The sequence below is a fragment of the Callorhinchus milii genome, unplaced genomic scaffold, assembly GCF_018977255.1.
Source record: "Callorhinchus milii isolate IMCB2004 unplaced genomic scaffold, IMCB_Cmil_1.0 Scaffold2, whole genome shotgun sequence".
In the NCBI taxonomy this organism is placed as follows: Eukaryota; Metazoa; Chordata; class Chondrichthyes; order Chimaeriformes; family Callorhinchidae; genus Callorhinchus; species Callorhinchus milii.
The window spans coordinates 108,936,791-108,957,212 of record NW_024704743.1 but is presented as its reverse complement, the minus strand read 5'-3'; the positions used below and the strand labels follow the sequence as shown (position 1 = coordinate 108,957,212).

Here is a 20,422-nt window from a genome sequence, read left to right as displayed (position 1 = left end):
TTTTTTAAAAAAAAGCTGGAAATACTAAAAAAACGTGCGCTTCAAATGCAGATGTAAATAATAATAATAATAATAAACGAGTTTGCGTCTCACTCTCTCTGGTATTGTCAATCAGCCATAAGCAGCGCAGTAAGCCGTGCTCTGATTGGCCGGGGCTGCTGGACCAATGGGATGAGCGGGATGGCGGGAGTGCGGCCAGGCCTGGTGAAGCGGTTGACGAGAGGAGAGTCCGACACCCGCTGCTCTGCCTGAACTTCAACTCGCGGCCGCTGTTGGCGTCGCCCCATCCCCCCGGTGCGCGCGCGCGGTCAGCTCCCTGAACCCGTTGAAGCTGATGGTGGTGGTTCGCGGCCGCTGACGTATTCAAGCCGTCGTTTGCCTTTGTTGTCGCGTGGGCGGGTGGGAGTGAAGGTAAGCGTTGCCGGCGGGGCCTGGCCCTGTCCTACCCCGACTGGAGGTGAAACGCCGAGTCCCCTGTGATAGAGGGAAGGCCGCGCGCGTCCTCACTACCCTGCCCTGTCCCCCTGCCCGGCCTCCCTGCCCTGCCCTGCCCGGCCTCCCTGCCCTGCCCTGCCCGGCCTCCCGGCCCGCCCGGCCTCCCGGCCCGCCCGGCCTCCCTGCCCTGCCCCCTGCCCTGCCCCACTGCCCTTCCTCCCTGCCCTGTCCCCCTGCCCTGCCCGGCCCGGCCTCCCTGCCCGGCCTCCCTGCCCTGCTCGGCCTCCCTGCCCTGTCCTGTCCCCCTGCCCTGCCCGGCCCTGCCTCCCGGCCCGGCCCGGCCTCCCTGCCCTGCCCGGCCTCCCTGCCCTGCCCGGCCTCCCGGCCCGCCCTGCCCTGCCTCCCTGCCCTGCCCCCCTGCCCTGCCCGGCCCGGCCTCCCGGCCCGGCCCGGCCTCCCGGCCCGGCCTCCCTGCCCGGCCCGGCCCCCCTGCCCGGCCCGGCCCCCCTGCCCGGCCCGGCCCCCCTGCCCGGCCCTGCCCGGCCTCCCTGCCCTCCCCGGCCCGGCCTCCCTGCCCTGCCCTCCCCGGCCCGGCAGGCCCGAGGTTTGTTTGGGCTAAGTGCGTTTCTGGCCGCTTCTCGATCGCTGCTTTTCGCCCTTAAGGTGAAGCGGCGGCGCTGTGGTTTATTACTGGGAATGACAGGCGCGACCCTCAGACTTGTCCAGTCAAAGCGACACCGCCCCCCTCCCTCCCTCCCCTCAGGCACGCGGGACAGTGCCTCTCCTAAGCTATTTTGAGCAGTTTGATGACATGGGTAGAGGTTGATTTTTTTCCCCCCTCTTCTTTGACTTCTTGGACAACCTTCGTATTTTTCGGCATTTGAGCGAAATTTTGAATCGTATTTTTTTTATTTTTGATGACTGAATTTGTAGACAAACACAGCAGCTGATTTGTGTAGTAAAGTCCCACAAACAGCCATGAAGTGAATGACCAATTTTATCTGGAGAAATATTGGCCACGACACATTCCATTCTCTTTTTGTCCAGTACCATGGGAATGATAGTTTATACCATAAGTTAAATTTTACGTTTTTATTTTATATTTGTGATTAACCGGTACACCCAGGAAGGACTTATAATAATTAAACGTATACAATATTGGTGATCAAACAGACATATTTGTGTGGTATTCTAATGAGGACTTTGACATTCATTTCATTGCTTCGTGAAGGACTTTTATGTATTTGTAGCCTTTGGTAAATGTGATCGATGGGTACTGAATGTACTAAATATTAAGTATTATGTCTTTCAGAAAAAATATTCACAAGGTTGTCAAACATATGGCAAAGTGGATGGTGGCACAATGAGTGGTGAGCCTGATGCATTAGCAGTAGTAAACCAGCTGCGAGATCTGGCATCTGACCCTCTAAATAGACGACCAATTGTCCAGGATCAGGGATGTTTACCTGGGTTGATACTTTTCTTGGATCACCCAAACCCTCAAGTTGTTTACTCTGCCCTATTGGTAAGTTCAAATGTACTGGTCATTGCGTTCCATTTCAAAATCTATTGTACAAGCCAACTGTCCTACCCACCACATCATAGGTGACCTGATGACTTGTAAGTTGGCCACGTTTTGACCTCACGTCCCACCACATTAGTGGTGACCTGATGACTTGGAAGTAGGCTATGTTTTGACCTCTGGGTAATTGGTCAGTCCACATGCTCAGGACCACAGAGTACCCCTCACCTTTTAGTGATCCAGCATTACGTGGGCAAATTGTAATGGTGTTCTACTGTATTGGCAGTCTGTTAATCATCATAAACTGCCTCAGTATATTTGATTGTTTTCCTGGTACTACTACTGTACAACTTGTGCTTGTATAGCTCCTCACAAGAACTTAAACATCTCAAAGCAATTCAGACATTGAGTGGGAACTTGAGCATAGTGGAAGATAGGTAGTTCTTCACTACACCCCAAAACTTCTTCCTCAATCCTTCCGCCTTGTCCTGCTTGAAAACCTTCCTCTTTGACCGTGCTTATGTTCCCCCCGAGTCAGGCTCAGCCACTGTTAAGCGCTCTGAAACGCTATCTTGCGTGGCGGGCGCTATATAAGCGCAAGTTGTTGTAGTTGGAAGGAAATGACTGAAGGCGCAATCAAAGAGGTTTATTTTTAATAAGGATTTGAAAGCGGTGGAGGGATTCAGAGTGAAAGTTGGAGAGCTGAAGGCAAAGAGGCTGAAGACCCATCTGCTGATAGTGGGGGACATCGAAAAAATAGGCTCCATCAAGAATGGAAGTGGTACACTTACGGAGTCTGGTATAGGAAAGAATAAGCTTCTGTAGGTTCGGATTGGGAAGGGTTGTGTTGGCAAGGCTGAGTAGGTCGGTATTGGAGAAATTAAATATGGAGGTGAGTAAAGGGCGGGTCATAGATTTGACAGCTACACTATACACCATTTGGCTATTTATCCATTATTTTTTTTAAAAAATGTTCTCTCCTTTCTTCAATGGCTTTTTGTCATCTCTCATTCTTCCCCCAACCTACTAAGCTGCTTTGAAGCTGGCCACGAGGAGGTGTGAGATATTCTTAATGTACTTTTTTATTTTGCTGTCTGTTGTGAAGTACATTAGCGCTACTTAGCATTGGCAGATTAATAACAAAGCTTTTGAGACCCCAAGTCCTGCTAATGTTGCATTAGGTTAGTACTTGTATTACACTACCACTACGACCTTTTACTTTCAGGATCACGCAAGAATTGCATAGTAAGTTATAGCTGAGTTATCATTGTTTATTGTTTCTGTGGCTAAAAATATGCTGTATGTAAAATTTCTTATTTGACGTATGCAGCTTAAACTCTAGCTCTTAACTAAAACTTTACAAACTGCATCCTCTGACATTGTGTGTATGTTTCCTTGACAGTATGTATTTGTTGAAAATGCATAAATTAGTACAGTACAAGAAGATCTAGAAGAGAATTGCACACTTCTTTTTTTCAATAACTAAATTTTTAACTGAATGAAACAGTATTGTGCAGAACAGTTGCTGTCCAATTATTGGCTAAATACAGTATGTGCTTGTGATTTCAATGTGTTGTAAGCCTGTTCTATAAATGTAATATTTTAAAGAGTCAGTCCCGCTCAATTTAGTAGTCTAGGAGTCAGAGAGTTACACGTTCAAGCCCCTATCACGTCTAGAGACTGATACTCTGATGCAGCGCTGAGGGAACTCTGCAGTGTTGGAGGTGCTGTCTTGCAATTAGATGTTAAACTGAGGTTACTCAGGTGAATGTTAAAATTCCCGTGGCATTTGAAAAGAGAAGGGAATTTCTCTGTGTTCTGGCCAATAATTCCCCAGAATTAAAAAAAAATGGTTATTCACTTTGTGGCTGGTTGTAGTACAGGGCTGAGTGCAAACTGGTTTTCGTGTTCATCTACAAATACAGCCACTATACTTACAAAAAAACTGAAGCCTTTTGAGGCATCAATATAAGGCTCTATATCAAATGTAAGTATTATAATAAACGTTTGTAGATTGGTAATTCTTTTAGGAATGAGGGAACCTCCAAGGGAACTCCATCATAATCCCCACTCCCTCTGGTATAGCACCAGTATCTTTGATTTCCTGTGGGATTGTGTTCATAGAATTCAATCCCACTCTTCCAGTCTTTCCCCATAGCTCTGCAAACTTGTCCTCCCCAAATAATTATCTACTTCTCTCTTAAAAGCTTTTAACGAATTGACTTCCACCACCCTTTCAGGCAATACATTCCAGATCCCAACAACTCGCTGTGTGAAAAAAATTCTCCTCATCTGCCCTCTGTTTCTTTTAACAACTATTTTAAATCGGTGTCCTTGGGTTACCCACCTCCCAGTGGAAATAGTTTCTCCTTGTTCACCCTATCGAATTCCCTCATAATTTTGAAAACTTCTTTTAAGTCTCCTCTTAACCTTCTCTGCTCAAAGGAGAATAATCATCCTAGCTTCTCTAGCCTCTCCTGATAACTGAAGTCCTTCAATCATGGTACCATCCTGGTAAATCTCCTTTGCACCCTCTTCAATGCCTTGACATCCTTCCTCAAGTGTAGTGCCCAGAACTGAACACAGTACGCCAGCTGAGGCCTAACCAGCGTTTTATAAAGGTTCTTCATAACTTTCTGACTTTTGTATTCTGTGCCCCTATTTGTGGAGTCCTGTAGCTCAGTGGTTAGAGCACTCGCTTTGCAAGTGAGAGACCTGAGTTCAATTCCAGGCAGAGGGCGAAACCTTGGGCAAGTTTCCTTACTCCACACAGAGCCTAATAATAATCCCTCCAAAACCAAAAACAATAATAAATTGGTCATTTTCAATCTGCGACTGTTTGTGGGACATTGCTGTGCGCAATTGGCTGACGCGTTCGCCCACAAATATACAGTCAATTCACTTTACAGTGTGTTCTGTGAAGCGCTTTGGGACGTCCTCCCGACGTGAAAAGCGCTATATCAAATGCAAGGATTATTATTATTATTATAAAGCCTAGTATCCCATATGCTTTTTTAACAGCTTTATCTACCTGTCCTGCCGCCTTCAAAGATTTACTTATATGAACCCCCAGGTCTCTCTGTTCCTTCACCTCCTTTAAGATTGTACCATCAGCTTATATTGCCTCTCCTCATTCTTCGTCCCAAAATCCATCACTTCGCATTTCTCCACATTAAACTTCATCTGCCACATGTCTGTCCATTTTACCAGTCTGTCTATGTCCATTTGCCGTCTGCTACTATCCTAGTAACCCAGGAGGCATCACGTCCAGACCGGGTGACTTATCTACCTTGAGCTCTGACAACCATTTTAGTACCTCTTCTCTGTTTATTCTTATTTTATCCAATTTCTCTACCCTCTCGTCCGATACTATGGCATTGGCTGCATCCTCTCCTTTTGTGAAGACAGATGCAAAGTACTCATTCATTACGTCAGCCCTCTGCCTCCACAAGAAGATTTCCTCTTTGGTCCCTAATTTGACCCTCCCTACCTTTGACTAATCTTTTATTCTTTATATGCTTATAAAATACCTTAGGTTTCCCTTTTATGTTAACTCTAATCTTTTCTCATACAATCTCTTTGCCCTTTGTATTTTCTTTTTCAGTTCTCCCCTGTACTTTTTATATTCTATTTGATTATATTCTGTATTTTGGACCTGACAATTATCATAAGCTGCCTTTTTCTGTTTTATTTTAATCCAAATTTCCTTATTCATCCAGGAGGTTTAGATTCCCTACCTTTCCCCTTTGTGGGAATGTATTTATTCTGTCTCCGAACTATCTCCTCCTCGAAGGCTTCCCATTGCTCGTTAGCTGTTTTAGCTGCCAATCTTTCTTTCCAGTCCACCTTGGCTTGGTCCCTTTTTAACTCAGTGAAATTAGTCTTCTTCCAATTGAGTATCCTCACCTTTGATTGCTCCTTGTCCCTTTCCATAAGTACTCTAAACCCAATGTTGTCCAGATGCTCTCCTACTGAAACCTGTTCTACTTGCCCCACTTCATTCCCCAGAACTAGATCCAGCACTGCTTCCTTCTGTGTTGGGCTGGAAACATACTGATCCTGAAATTTATCCTGCACACATTTCAGGAATCCTTGCCCTTTATACTATTTATTTTGCCCGTTTATATTAGGATAAGTCTCCCATTATCAATGCTTTATTGGTTTTGCATCTTTCTGAAATCTGCTTGTAGATTTGCTTGTCTATCTCCTTCCCACTATTTGGTGGTCTATAATACACCTAACAGAGTAACAGCTCCTTTTCTGCTCCTTAACTCTAACCAAATAAATTCTGTTTTTGGACCCTCTAGCACATTGCCCCTTTCCAGGGCCGTAATTGTGACTTTAATCAATATTGCCACCTCCCTTTTTTTCCTTCCCTATCCCTCCTGAATACATTGTGGCCAGGAATATTCAGCTCCCATTCCTGCCCTTGTTTGAACCAGGTCTCCATTACTGCCACTACATCATAACCTCACGTGGCCACTTGAGCCTGCAGCTCACCAATCTTATTTGTCACACTCTGCATTTATGCAAATGCACTCCAAGACTGACTTAGTCTGTTCTGAATTTCTCCCCCGTCTAAACCCTCCTTTTTCTGGATTACTTCTTATTACATTGTTATTCATCTCTCCCAGCCCTCTATGTAACTTGTTTGTCCCCTCTAATGCTGCATCCTGATTCCCTTCTCCCCTCAAAATTAGTTTAAATCCTTGCCCACAGCACAAGTTAACCTCCCTGTGAGGACATTGGTCCCAGCCCTACTCAAGTGTAACCCATTCACCTTGTACAGGTCCTACCTGCCCCAGAACTGATCCCAATTATCCAGGAACCTGAAGCCCTCCTTTCCGCACCATTTCTCCAGCCATTCATTCATGTGTCTGATCCTGCTGTTTTGATACTCGCTTGCACGAGGCACTGGAAGTAATCACCACCTTGGAGGTCCTACTCTTTAGCTTTTTCCCTAGCTTCTGATACTCTCCCTGTAGGAACTCTGCCCTTTTTTTCCCCAAGTCATGGATCCCAACATGGACCACGACTTCTGGATGCTCCCCTTCCAACTGCAGAGGCAACACACCTTGCGAGCGTCACATCTTTGGTTGCAGAAACGCCTGTCTACTCCTTTCACCATTGTGTCCCCATTGACAATTGCATTGACATTCTTCCCTGTGATCCCCTGTGCATCCGTTTGTTTTCAGCTCCCCTCCCCGGAGGTGTCATCACCCTGACTGGTATTCAGCGCAGAGCACCAGCTTGTGAGTGCTGCACTCTCAGGGGAATTCTGCACTGACCGTCCTCCCTTCCATACCAGGTGGTCACCCACTCACTCTCCTGAACTCGCTGTGGGGTGACCACCTCCAGAAATGTTCAATCCATGAACTCTTCAGCCTCCCGTATACTATGTAGTGACACCAGCCTCTCCGCAAACTCAGAAACTCGAGCAGCCGGAGGCACTTCCTACACACGTGTCTGTTCAGGGCACACAAAGCATCCTGGTGTTCCCACATGGCACATATTGTGCATGCAACTGGTCTCCGCTGTCCTGCCATATTCTCAGACATGTTTTATATTGTTTTAATATAAATATTATGTTATAATTATGCACCTCTTTCCCCCTCTGCACCGAATTCCCACTCTCACCAAATTTCGTATCGGAATTCTCACTTTATTCCACCTCACTCAGTTCCCTCCTCAAACTGCTGGACTCTCTGCTCAAGCGTTAATGGAGGTGTAGTACACCTGGCTTCCTGTGCTGACTAACTCATGCTCTGCACTCAAAAGCCAACTTCTAATTCATCAAGTCGCCATTGATGTTGCTTCCTGTGCAGGTAGTTATCGTCGCACAATGTGCAAGAAGCAACAGTGGCCATATGACAACTCGGAAGATAATATTCCTTGCAATTGATATAGTATCGTATTACGTTGTTGAGACGTCTGAAAGTGCTTCACAGAATATATTGTAAAGTGGATTGACTTGTGTTTTGTGGGTGAAATACGACAGCCAATAGCGCTCAGCAGTCCCACAAACAAACATGTATGGTAGTAAGTCCACAGGAAATCAGAGATGCAAGCAAGTCAGTGCTATAGCAGACGGAGTGGGGATTATAATTTGATATAGAGCCTTACCATGTTAATGTACCATACAGATATTGCAGTTAAAGTTCATATTGCCATATTTTAGTACTTCAAAAGGCTTATGGTCTAATTTCAGGTTGATTTGGGAAGTGCTTTCGAATGACTGAGAGCAGCATGATGGCATGCACATTGATGGTCAGTGTACTGAATCATGAAGTACTAGGCTTTGGGTTTGCACCTGTAACTTTATTCTCATCCTCGCTTGGCTCCTCACCATCCAGCAGATTGATTTCCAGATCCTCGTTCTTGGATTCAAATCCCTCTGTGGCTTCACCCCACTCTAATTCTGCAACCCTACTACCCTGGCTTTTCCCTTTATTCAGCAAACATTAGCCTACTTCATGTCCTCCGCCTGATTTGCCCCACCGTTGGAAAACGAGGTTTCAGCCATTCTGCCCCCACTTTCTGGAGTCCTTGTACTTCGTCCCCTCCCTCCCCTTCTTCATAACCAACCATTTCTTTTGGCCATGCTTTCAGCTACCTTCACGCCTCGCCCCCCCCCCGTACAAAACTCTCAGGCTCCCAGTCAGCTGTGTGAAGCTGTGTAAATGTAAATTATTTTTGTTGTAATTTCCACACAGCCAGTTGCTGTAGAAGGCAAAGAGTTTAGAGACTGTGAAATTTAGAGGGCCAATTATCAAATTCTTAGCTTGTGCCCCTCTTTCTAGCCAATGTGGCTTTTGCTAGAAGTTGTATATTAGTGGCTTTTTTGGTCAGAGTGCGGTGCAGAGCCTTGGGAAAAGCAACACAAGGAGTTCAAATTTGGGGTAGGGGGTAGTGGGTGGAGGAAATTTGTAGGAATTTGTAGTTTTTTGTTGACTAGCTTAAGTCACGTTCTGTATCATTATGTTTTGGCTTGAGACAAATTCTGAAAGATTCCAGTCATTGAGGTACTATAAAGAGCCGCATGTCTAATTGCTCTTCCTTTCTTGAGTTAGACTAGCCAATTTAATGCTGAATTATATGTTGAGCAATGCTTTACTTCACTCTTACAGATGGTTTCAGCCCATTTGTCTGGGATGATCGATTGGGGTGAGCTCTCTTCAATGTATACTTTGGTTTCACATGGTCTCCTGTGGTGCCATATAGTTGGGTGGTGTGTAAGGATAAAAGAGAGTGTGACTTGAGATTGGATGGCTGGTGAGGTGGGGGGAGAAGAGCAAGAATTCTTTATATAACATTGAACCAAATCCATAGACAGCTGGAATCAAAGAAAGCAGTGCAGACATTCTTATTACCAAAGAGAGCCACGTGCAATAAATACAAGTGCAGCAAAAAGCAGTAGCAATGGAGAAGGGAACCAAGTGGTGATGGGAGTATTTCACACGTGCACAATCAGGTTCCATTTTAAAATTAATCCTTCTCCACCAGCAGTATGGCTGACAGCTGGAGGGATATCTTAAGTAACTTCTTTGGAGGTTTCTCAAGTGTTTCCCAGTAATATGACAATTTCCTACCTTGTGAACTCTATTATAGAGTATGTTTCATCACAGTGAAGTAAAAGAGTCCTGATTATCGTATTTGTATGCAGAGACCATTCAGTGGTCTCATATAAAATTAGATTCACCAACAGTGCTATCTATTAAATATTAGCCTCTTTAGTTATTTGTTATTTTATGTAATTGCAAGTTGCTGTTAGTTTAGTTTAGCAGAATTTGCTTTGTAGCCTTGTCAGTCTTTTTCTCTTATTCTGATGTATTTGATAGTAGTGTAATAATGCCATGGAAACCTTAAAAAAAATTGAGTTTGCAAAAAAANTGTAATATCTTCTGCAACTGTTGTAAGGTCCCTTAGTTGCTAATGCAAACCTTTCTAGACTTTTTGCTTTGAATAGCTTGCATTGAACCATACCTAATGTTTCTACACTAATGTCCTTTTGCTTCTCTTCCCTTTGCTTTCCTTCTCTGCCTTAGGCCCTGCGTTATTTGGCAGAATGCAGGTCCAACAGAGAAAAGATGAAGAGCGAACTGGGCATGCTGCTGAGCTTGCAAAATGTGATCCAAAAGTAAGCCTAGGCCATTTCTAAAACTGTTATTCTTTATTTTGCACTGTGCTCACTGAGAATTATATGCTACATTAAATTAATGTTTCACTGAAAAAGGTTACAATATTCTTTTTGTGTGCTTTCCCTCCCCCCACGATGGAAATGTAATTTTAAAATTGCATTATCCCATGTGCCCATTTCTTACACAGTATGGATTATGGCTTTCTAGATTATTTATAAGGGGATTGAGTGTCATTATCTTTAATTATTTTCATGGCATAGTAGAGGCAGCAAAACCTGAGCTCTAAAGGTGAATGAGATAAGTTAATTTGACTTTCAATGGTCCAGGAATGCTTTGCTCATCCCAAACTTGACTGCTTTGCAATTTGATAAACGTTTGTCAACAGTGCAGGTTTGCACATACAATTCCTGAGGCTTGGCAGCTTCCTACAGTATTCAGAACAATTCTCTCATGTATGTGGTGGGTTAGAGACTACATTGTGAGGATTAAACTATGATTTATAGTATAGGGATCTATACAATGTAGCTAATCCTCTTCTAATCCTTCTGATACCGAATGCACTTGATTAGAATACAGTGCATGAATTATCTCTTATGGCCATATACAGAAACTGTATAAGGGTCTCTGTCCACTGTATTGAGTATTGTGGCTGTTTATTCCCTCCCCCNAATGCATTTGCTGATGCAGTGATTGTCATCAATTCCATGAGAAGTTTAATTCAGAGAAAGGAAACAGTTGAAACTAATGGGATGGTGAAGTGGTTGCTTGTAAAACACTTATGTACTGTACCCCAAAGGGATTAATTATTGAAAAAGAATTGTGATACATTGTCACTTGGGTTATTTTTAATGGGCATATTCTGCTACATGCTGCTGTTAAAATCCATTTTGACTCGCTTGGGCAGGGCACTGGTGCAACGCATTCATGTCCCTGACATTGTCAAGGAGGTAGTTCCTTTTTACATACAACTGTACATTTTTTAAAAATTGAACGTGCTTTTAAAATTATATTTGTATTTTCATTAATCCTCCTTCTTGTTTTTTATTTGATTTGGTAAACATCAATTTGTCATTTGCGAACTGGCATAAATGTTTTTTGTTGATTTAAGTCTTTTCTGTTGCTGGAAAGTAACAAATTCAGAGAAAAGAGTTAATTCACAACTGGAGTTTAGAACTGCGTGCAGAGGGGTTACAGATGAGCAAGGACGGGGAGGAATAAGATTGAGTCATCAGGGGGTACATTCTTTTACTGAAACAACAGAGGAGGCTGGGTGTCTGATTGGTTCTTGGATTAAACATGAGTTTGAGATATGAGGTGAAACATGAGATCAAGGATAGGAAGCGGGTATGTAATTCATTCAGCAGAGTTGCTGTGTGTGCCATTCGTTAGCGCAGGAACCAAGAATCCTTTTTTACTGCAAGATCAAAGATTGTTGTGTTTGACTTTATAGAGGCAATACATGTGGACCTACAGTCACTATGCTTTAAAGTAAAATCCCCAGAATATTTCAATGCCGCAATAACTATGGATATCAAATGCAAGGATTTATTTATTATTATTGTGATTGATTTATCCTCGTATCATTCAAGTTGCGAAAATTGTTCTTGTAAGTAAAAGATTACTATTGTTTAGAAACGTGTATAAGCTATTCATTATAATGTTGCTCGCTGTTTAAATCCCTGAGGAGGAGGGTGTGAAAAGTTCTGGAATGACCCTATCAAGTGTTATTGCCAAATGCTTGAGCTCAATCAGCTAGGACAGAGTACAATGGCAATTCAACTTTATTTTGAAGAGGTTTGTAAGCCTATTGAAAGTGGTCTGTACCCAGCAGTAGTGTGGAACTAACCTAAAACAGCAAAAACCATGTTTGGTTTCTTGTTACACCTTTCACTTTTTTAAAAAAAAGTCAGTTTCTCTCTTCCCACCCACCGGCCCTCCCTCACACCCCCATTTCAGGATATCCTTTCAGTATTTGCAACAAATTCAGTCAAGAAAAAAAATCCCAAACCCCAAGTGGCTTTTTTGATTATTTTATGCTGTGATCAAATATCAAAACAGATTTATATAATTACTTGCTTCTGGAATACTTTTGTTGCCCGAGGACATTGTGGTTTTCTTACATATGTTGGATGTTTGTACTGCATAAGTAAACTTTCAGATTGTGGTTGCTTCAAGTATATATAATATATATAAAATATGTGTATGTGTATTTAAGATCATTGTTTTTAGTAATTAAAATTTACACAAAGATTTTTATTCCTGGACACACATACTCACTCTTTACAACAGAGTTTGTATGTGGAGAGGTGGGGTAGGGGGCACAGGACGTCAAACCATTTGTTCTCTAATTCTGGTCTAGCCTCATCTTAATAATAATCCCTCCAAAAAACAAAACAATAATAAATTGGTCATTTTCAATCCACGACTTAGTGGGACACTGCTGTGCGCAATTGGCTGCCGCGTTCGCCCACAAATAGACAATCAATTCACTTTACAGTATATTCTGTGAAGCGCTTTGGGATGTCCTCCCGATGTGAAAAGCGCTATATCAAATGCAAGGATTATTATTATTATTATTATCTTCCATCTGTCTGAGACAAAAACATCAGTTGTATTGTACCGTATATGGTGGATGATGAGCAATTGGAGTTAACAAAATATATGCACTTGGTGGCATAATATAAATGGTGAAGTGGAATAAATTATATGTATAGCATACATTAAATAATTGTGTTCAAGGCTATAATATGATTAGGATTTCAATCAATCACAATGTACTCTCCTGCTTTCTTTAGTTACACAACCCCGAGTACATAGACTGAAGCGGATGGTGCAATATCACCATTCACCACTGGGACATGGATTTTGGGCTGAAGACCTCTTCTGTTGACTGTATTGTCCTTGGATATCTCCATCCAATTCATTTTGGGTGATGGCTCGTAGAACAACAGTGTCTCTCACTTGGCACTGAACTAGCAATCTTCCTAAGTAACCATTAGGAATTCCAATGGAAAAAAAACATTGAGGTTGGGGTTATGCTATGTTGTTGGGGAAGTGGAGTGGAGTGCTATTCGTTGGCTCTGGCTAGAAGTTGATTTTTAGGAACAGTTCTTAAATCCAAGAAATTACTAATCTTTCAACATTTTGGCAATTTCCCCCCACCCACCCCTCAATGTTGTGGTATTGTGTGAGTGTACTGCATCACATAGATTGTTCTGAAAGCCTCATAGAAAATGGCACCAACATGTCTTCAAAACTGGCTTGTTAAGGAAGAGTAGATTCAGATAAATAGAAAGAGGCCTGGAATCAAATTGAAGTTGTAAAATAGCACATTACATGCCTTATTTTGATCTTTTGCCCATCTAACACATGGCTATTCAGTTTCATGTTGTTGGAGAACCTGTTGTGCAAAAGGCTCAATGATCTTTCAGAAGATTCATCTGAGAACTTTCTTTAGACCAAGGGGGATACAGGCCCAATCAATTTACAGCTCCTATGTTTACTCTGCAGGAGTGCAAATCTCACTGTTAGTGAATAGCTCCAGGTGGGGCCTAAAACAGAACTTGTCTCTTTCTCAAAATGCTACATGTTTGGCAGTGATTTGCCCAAGAATAATTCCAGAGCTTCTAAACTTGCAAGGAGAGATTCAGAGAATTGAATTAAGGGGAATGGTACATAAGAAAATTGCAGGCCATGATTTAGTTATTATTATTATTAGTTGCTGAAACCACACCTTTTAAGATACGACTTTTGAGACGGCTGTTTTATCTTGTACTGAACAGTAGAACCAGAGGACATGGCCTGAATTGAAAGGAGTACATTCAGAACAAATCTGAGGAAACACTACTCCAGTGAGCAAGTAGTAAACTTATGGAACAGGCTCCTTAAAGAGACAGTGGAAGCAGAAAAAATTATAGATTTCTGCTAGAAAATAATCTCAGGATACAGTATACAGTTTGGGACACGACATGTCAAGCGACTGTCAGGATGGTGGAAGGCAAACAAGATGGAACCTTGTTGGTCATCTTTCGCATAGCAAATTCTTATGTTCTTATTGTAGTTTCCGCAATTTTTAATGACTATAGTGATTACATGCTCCCATTGGACCATACACCTGTCAGGAACGCGAATACTTTAAGTAACTCGTTTGTGTCTCCTTTCTTGACAAGTTGACTTGGTTTTTAGAACACAAAGCGGATTGGACAGTAGAAATGTAGAAGTCATTATGATAATAGAGAAATTAGTTTTATGCCAATTTCAGTGCAGTAAGACAAGTTTTTGAATGAACGGAAGCTGAGATAGATAGCGAGTAATCTGTTCTCATAACAGTATTCCTTATTTACAAAATGTAAATTCCATTAAAATTATTTGTTAACCAGATCTTAAAATATTTACCACGCTAATATTTAAGTTGCACGGCTCTATTTAAAAAGTGTTTGGTGAAATTAATGTTCTTGTGCATCTGGTGTAAAACGGTTTAGTGCTGCGAATATGAGTGTTGTATGAAGTTCTATGTTTGAATAGATATTGCAGCAATAAGTTTTAAAAGTAGAATTCTGCAACTGTGATCAGGAGTTCCCATGTATGGTGGCACTTGTGAAGGTAAACAGAGAGAGACTGGCTGAGAATCTCCCCCCTCCCGTCCAGGAGACAGAATAAGTCTTGTATTTTATTGCAGAGTATATATTTTTTGAAATTTATGTAAAAATGATCCTGAGTTTCTATTTATAATTTTTATTTTCAGAACTACAACACCTGGCGAAACCAAGTTTTTGGCAAACGAAGTGTACGAAATCTTGCAGTCATCCAGCAGTCCAGAGTCCGAAAACACAAATGAGTACAACTCGCATAGGCGCAAAGCACAGTTCTTTCTGGGCAGCACTAACAAACGTGCAAAAACCGTTGTCTTGCAGATAGATGGTTTGGATGATGCGGTAAGAAACCTGATTTACCTAATGTAAAAGGGTACAGGGAAATATCAAAGAATTGGGATTAGATGACTGCAGTTAGTTTTAATGAAGGCGCTAACACCAACATGGGCTTTCAAAGGATTGTTTATTATCTTGTTGAATTTAGAGATGCTATTTACTTGGGCTTTCTGGATTTTAAGATTTCAGGTCAGATGTTTGAATGCTGAAATAAGTGCAGTAATATTAATAGTGTGTAGTTCACTGGTCTCCCTGGTGAAAAATGGAGATGTATAGAAGGATGGAAGGATTCAATTTGCGTAGAATAGGTGATGGGGTAAAATGCTTTTTCTTTCATTGAGTTAAATGTTTTGTTGTCTTTCAGTCTCGTAGAAATATGTGTGAAGAAGCCCTTTTGAAAATTAAAGGTGTTATCAGTTTTACCTTCCAAATGGGAGTAAAAAGATGTGTTGTGCGAATCCGATCCGATCTAAAAGCAGAGGTAAGTCAGCAGTAAATACTTTTAAGGGTTGTGGTGGGGGCGTATTGCAAGAGTTGGAATTGATACTTCACCACTTTTTCCACATTTATGGTTGGAGTGCAGTATAGATGCTCAATTTGGAAATCATGGTAGTTTTCCAACCAATTTATTAGTCACTGGGAGCAGGGATTTTTCCCTCTCAGTTACTGTTAACCCTGAAAGCCAAAACCCCAATGAGTCCCACCATTTGCTGGACATGTGGTGGGAAGCCTACCAGACAGTGCTGTGCTCTCAATGGCATGCTGACAAAAACAATTTCAGTTCAAGTTAAATAGGCAGATCTGGTTATAATGTGGTGCAGGTGACTTCAGCTTACCAACCCGACCACCCTTATGGCCATTTTCTAGCAAGTTTCCTTTAGAAACTTCCTAGAAAGGGTCTGACTATTGATTCAACATGAGGTTGCCCTGTAGCTGCTTTAATACAACTGATCTCCAGTTATCTAACACAAGTCAATTTTTTTTGGGGGGTGGGATGGCATGCTGCAAGGAAGTTCAACTCCAGGTCACTTGATTCACAGTGACAGTGCTGCCATTTTAATGTTGCTGTCTGCAGTAGACTGCGGTTTTAAACAGTTGTATAACCAATAATACATTCTGCAGAGATGGGAAGGTTTGTTTTAATCACTGCTGTTCTTTGTGTTGTAGGCACTGGCATCTGCTATTGCAGCAACTAAAGTTTTGAAAGCCCAGCAAGTGATCAAAAATGAAACTGGAGAAGAGGTGAGATGGGTCTTAACTGTTGTACATATACACACCAAATAATTTTTTTACCCTATTCTGCAAGGTCCACGTACTAACTGCAACCAAGGCACTTTAATGTACTTTTGTTATTGTTTATGATCAACACTATTTGAAAAGAGAAGGGAGTTTCTCCCAAATAAAATTGGTCATCACTTCATGCCTCTTTGTTGAACTTTGCTGTGCACAAATTGTCTGATGTGTTGGCTTGAAAAATATTCATTACACTTTTCAGTATATTCTTGAGAAGCACTTAGAGACGTCCTCCTGATATGAAAGACGCTATACCAAAGGATTATTATTAAGAACTGCAGTCATCATTGTCTAATGTCAGTCTGAACCAGCTGCAGGAGGATGCATTGAACATAACACTTGTGACTCATTCTGGTTTATTTTCCCTCTCCCGTTGGCTTGGCTCCTGTTCTGTGCTTCCCTACAGCAGCTTGGCTGAGATTTGTCTCACACAGCCAGGCGAATGAACCAAGCTGTACTGATCCCTTGCTCCACACATTAGTGAATCCAACAAGTCTCTTCTAAACATGAAGCTTCACTGAATGAATTACATAATTTGGATTTATACTTTAGGACACAATAGTATTTATTCAACAATTGTATAACCCATACTTTTCATCAACTCAAAAATAGTATTCAGTTTGTTCCTAGCATTGTCTGGGAAATGTTAGATTATGTTTAATGCTACTTTGATGTAAAATAGGAATCTTGGAATAAGGTAAAGATGCAGGTGAAACTTTAATGAAGCTCTCCAGGCACATTAATATTGCTTTACAGAGATTTGTATAATACATTTTCATGTTTAGATTATCAGTGCTTTACATGATTTATTCATTGAATGTAATTTTTACAGGCCTTTTTTGGACTGAGATTGCCTTATTAAAAATGTATTGGCCCCTATGAATACAGATGGCATTCACAAAGGCAAATCATACAATTTAGAATATTGAAACATTTATGCAGTTACAGGTCAATGTATTTTGCTAGTTTCTTAAAAAAATCCTTTAATTGTAAAAATTGTTCAATCCTTTTGAGAATCAAACTTATTTCTCAAAAAATTGTGCCAACTCAAATTTCCTGTGTAGATTTGGAAAAGCAGCTCAATTTGGTGTGGTAAATGTTATGTTAATTGTCTTGCCTCTTAGGAATAAACTCTGCCTTGTCTCCGTTATAGAATATAACTCAATGTTTCTTCCATAAGAAAACTGTCCTGTAGGACATTGGCAAAACATTCCTCATGTTGTTAGTGTAACAAACTTGACAATGTGCTGGGATTTTCTATTGCAGGTGCATATTGTTAAAAGCCACTACACTTGACAATAAGAAGAGTCTAATGCTCATTGAGCTGAAAGAAGTGAATCCATCTACTTTTACACTTACACTCTCGTTATTGGTGTTTTGTAAGCAGTTTGGAGTCAGAGCACTGTATTGATCAGATCAAAACATAACTTTATACTAGGGAGGAATAGTGCAAGATAATACACCTTTAGGAAATGTAAGAAGTGACTGGGGAGAGGGGGATTAAAAGGAACAAAACTTGTGGACATAAATTTGGAGCTAATGCACTCAAAAGCTCTCGATTCCCTCCACGGAAATGTTTAACGTGATTGAAATATTAAGCTGAGTCATCTTCCCACTTGTTTTCAAACGTTTGCTTCATTCTTTTGCTCTCTGCTTTAAATATCTTATCACTTTTGCCTTCAATTCATGTTGGACAAGTAGAAAATCCATCATTTGAAGCCTAACTATTACTACACTACACATATCTAGAGCTGACCACAGTCCCTCCTGCATCATTGGTTCTCAACAGTGTCACCTAATGGCTGAAATACTGTACTACAACAACATTGAATGAAAATTGAATACAAAGATCCTGGATCTTCAACAAGTTTTCCTGACTTAAAAAAAAGGAGTCAAAGATATTTTAACCTATAAAATTGTAGCCTGGAAATTTAAATACAATAAGTGATTTGATCAGACAGCCATTTGTTATAGTCTGAAGAATTGCACATCTTTTGGTGGAGAGGGATCTAATTATTGGCAACTCAATTAAATCAGATTTTTTTAAAAACCTGCCAGTCATGATTCAGATTCAATCCAGACTTTGTTTGTCCTGCCCCATCTTCGCACCAGACTGCATGTAATGCAGAAAATGATTTATGAAGCTGAATCATTTTATTGTGTGGTCATTTTATTACAAAATAGTTTTTTAACTCTTAAACCATGAACAGTCTCAGCAGTAGACTTGCATGGTTTCTAGATTATTGGCAAAGAGGTGCTGTGCTCTTCACTGAGATCACTATTAATATTTTTAACAATTTCTTTGTAGGTGCTGGTTCATTTCCAAGACACCCCTGTTGATGTTGAACAGAACACAGATTTACCAGATTACTTACCTGAAGACGAGAGTCCCAGTAAGAATGGTGACAAAGCTGTGTCTCGTGTTGGGAGCACACAGGATGGCAGTTACAGCTGGTTCAGGACAGCAACAAACTTTTTATCTAGGTCATTTTATTGGTGACAGGTGGTTTAGTTAAACCACAACTTGACATCAGTGGGACTGTTGAAAGGGGGAGACTGTTTTTCCAATTGGTGTGGTGAACTGATAAGTGCAATTTGCAATTAATGCAACAATGGTCACAATTTATAGAGGCTTTAAGTATGCTGCATTTTCACTTAAGCAAGATGTTAAGCCATCAGGGATAGAGGAGGTTGCTTCTGATTCTGCCTTTATCGTTAAATTGCCTCGCAATCATGTTTTGTTTTCCCTCAAACGGGTCCACATACGTATCAAACTACATCAGACTTTAGCAGCCTGCATTTGAATGGATCCTTCTGCAACATCTTGTGCCGAGGTACCCAATTTTGAACCTATCACTTGATTATTGTACAGAAGCCTCACTCAGATATGTTACCATAAGGAATATTGCATGAATTATGCCTTTTTATTGATTTTCATGTTTGAATATTTTCTGTTTGCTTAATTTTGCCTTATTCTGATAATTCTGAAGCCTGTATGTTTATGCCTTTTTATTTTTGTTTCTATAAATTTGAGATTTGTTATCCCTTTCTGTCTGACTGACATGTCTTTGTAATTTATTATTGTTCAGCCATTTCTATATATACAGGTAGAGCCCTACTTAGTGTACAGTAAGTGAGCTGAAATGTTTCCTTTTAAATGAGTTTCATAGCGTTGAATCTGTCAAAAGCCCATTAACTGCACTTTTGAGTAAAATGTCTTGACCATACACATGCAATCCACCACCTCATTTTATTTACCTGTCAGAACATGTATTAAAACTGGTTTGACATTTGAATGTGTGTCATGGGTGATAGGTATGTACAATATACATCATAGAAACAGTTGCATTATTACTAACAATTCATGTAACTAACAATTAGTTTGTATCAATAGCCTGTATATTCCATAAATGTTTATCACTGTAACTACATTTTCCATTAAAATTATTGTACATGGACTACATTTGAATTTAAACTTGGCTTTTTTCCATTATACTGCAAGAACAATATTGGAGTTGTCCTATGCAAACTGATTGTAACTGATATTAATTCAGACAACATACTGTATTAGGCACACAATGAATTGTTAATCAATATCGGCATCTCTTGGTCAATTGATGAGGTAGTGTATGAAGTGTCCATTCCAATGCTGAAGGGGAAATAATCAAATTCTGTAAATTGTATTGTCAATTGTTGCTTGTAATTTGGGTTTAGTAGAACTTTTACATACAAAATAATTAATTCATGTAGTCAAAATTCCAGAAGATTACTAACAAATGTGCATTGATGTAGAAAGTGAAAAAATACACGCACTTTACTCAGCGTTTTCTTTCCTGTACCTCTAGCTACAACCTTTATTTTGACGCATTGATTTTGTTCCACTGGTAACAGCGCTGCCAATCCACATCCTATTTTACCATTCTAGTGTCAGTTTATAGTGAGGCCTGAAGCCAGCAATATTAATGTAATTCCTTTATGCTCTGTTGAGTTGCTTTGTATTTCTAAACAAACAATGGCATGTGACATGCAGCAAATTATCATTTAATAACTTAATTTTGTCTGTATTATGTCCAATAACAGTCTGCTGCTGGAAGATGCAGCACTCC

At 40.9% G+C, this 20,422-nt stretch overlaps 1 protein-coding gene across 2 annotated transcripts; it reads left to right on the top strand.

The window, feature by feature from the left end:
• The first annotated feature begins 74 nt into the window (after positions 1-74).
• On the top strand, positions 75-19,774 carry armc1 (armadillo repeat containing 1). Of its 2 annotated transcripts, none has more exons than XM_007896736.2 (7): positions 75-411; positions 1,748-1,960; positions 10,003-10,094; positions 14,840-15,029; positions 15,388-15,504; positions 16,191-16,265; positions 18,625-19,774. In XM_007896736.2, the coding sequence occupies exons 2-7, from the start codon at positions 1,799-1,801 to the stop codon at positions 18,814-18,816; spliced, it is 828 nt and encodes a 275-aa protein (XP_007894927.1). In that variant the 5' UTR covers positions 75-411; positions 1,748-1,798; the 3' UTR covers positions 18,817-19,774. The 2 variants fall into 2 exon arrangements, with proteins under 2 accessions (XP_007894927.1, XP_007894929.1); XM_007896738.2 differs by lacking the exon at positions 75-411 and adding an exon at positions 8,166-8,224 and having other exon boundaries at positions 1,900-1,960.
• Positions 19,775-20,422: the final 648 nt, after the last annotated feature.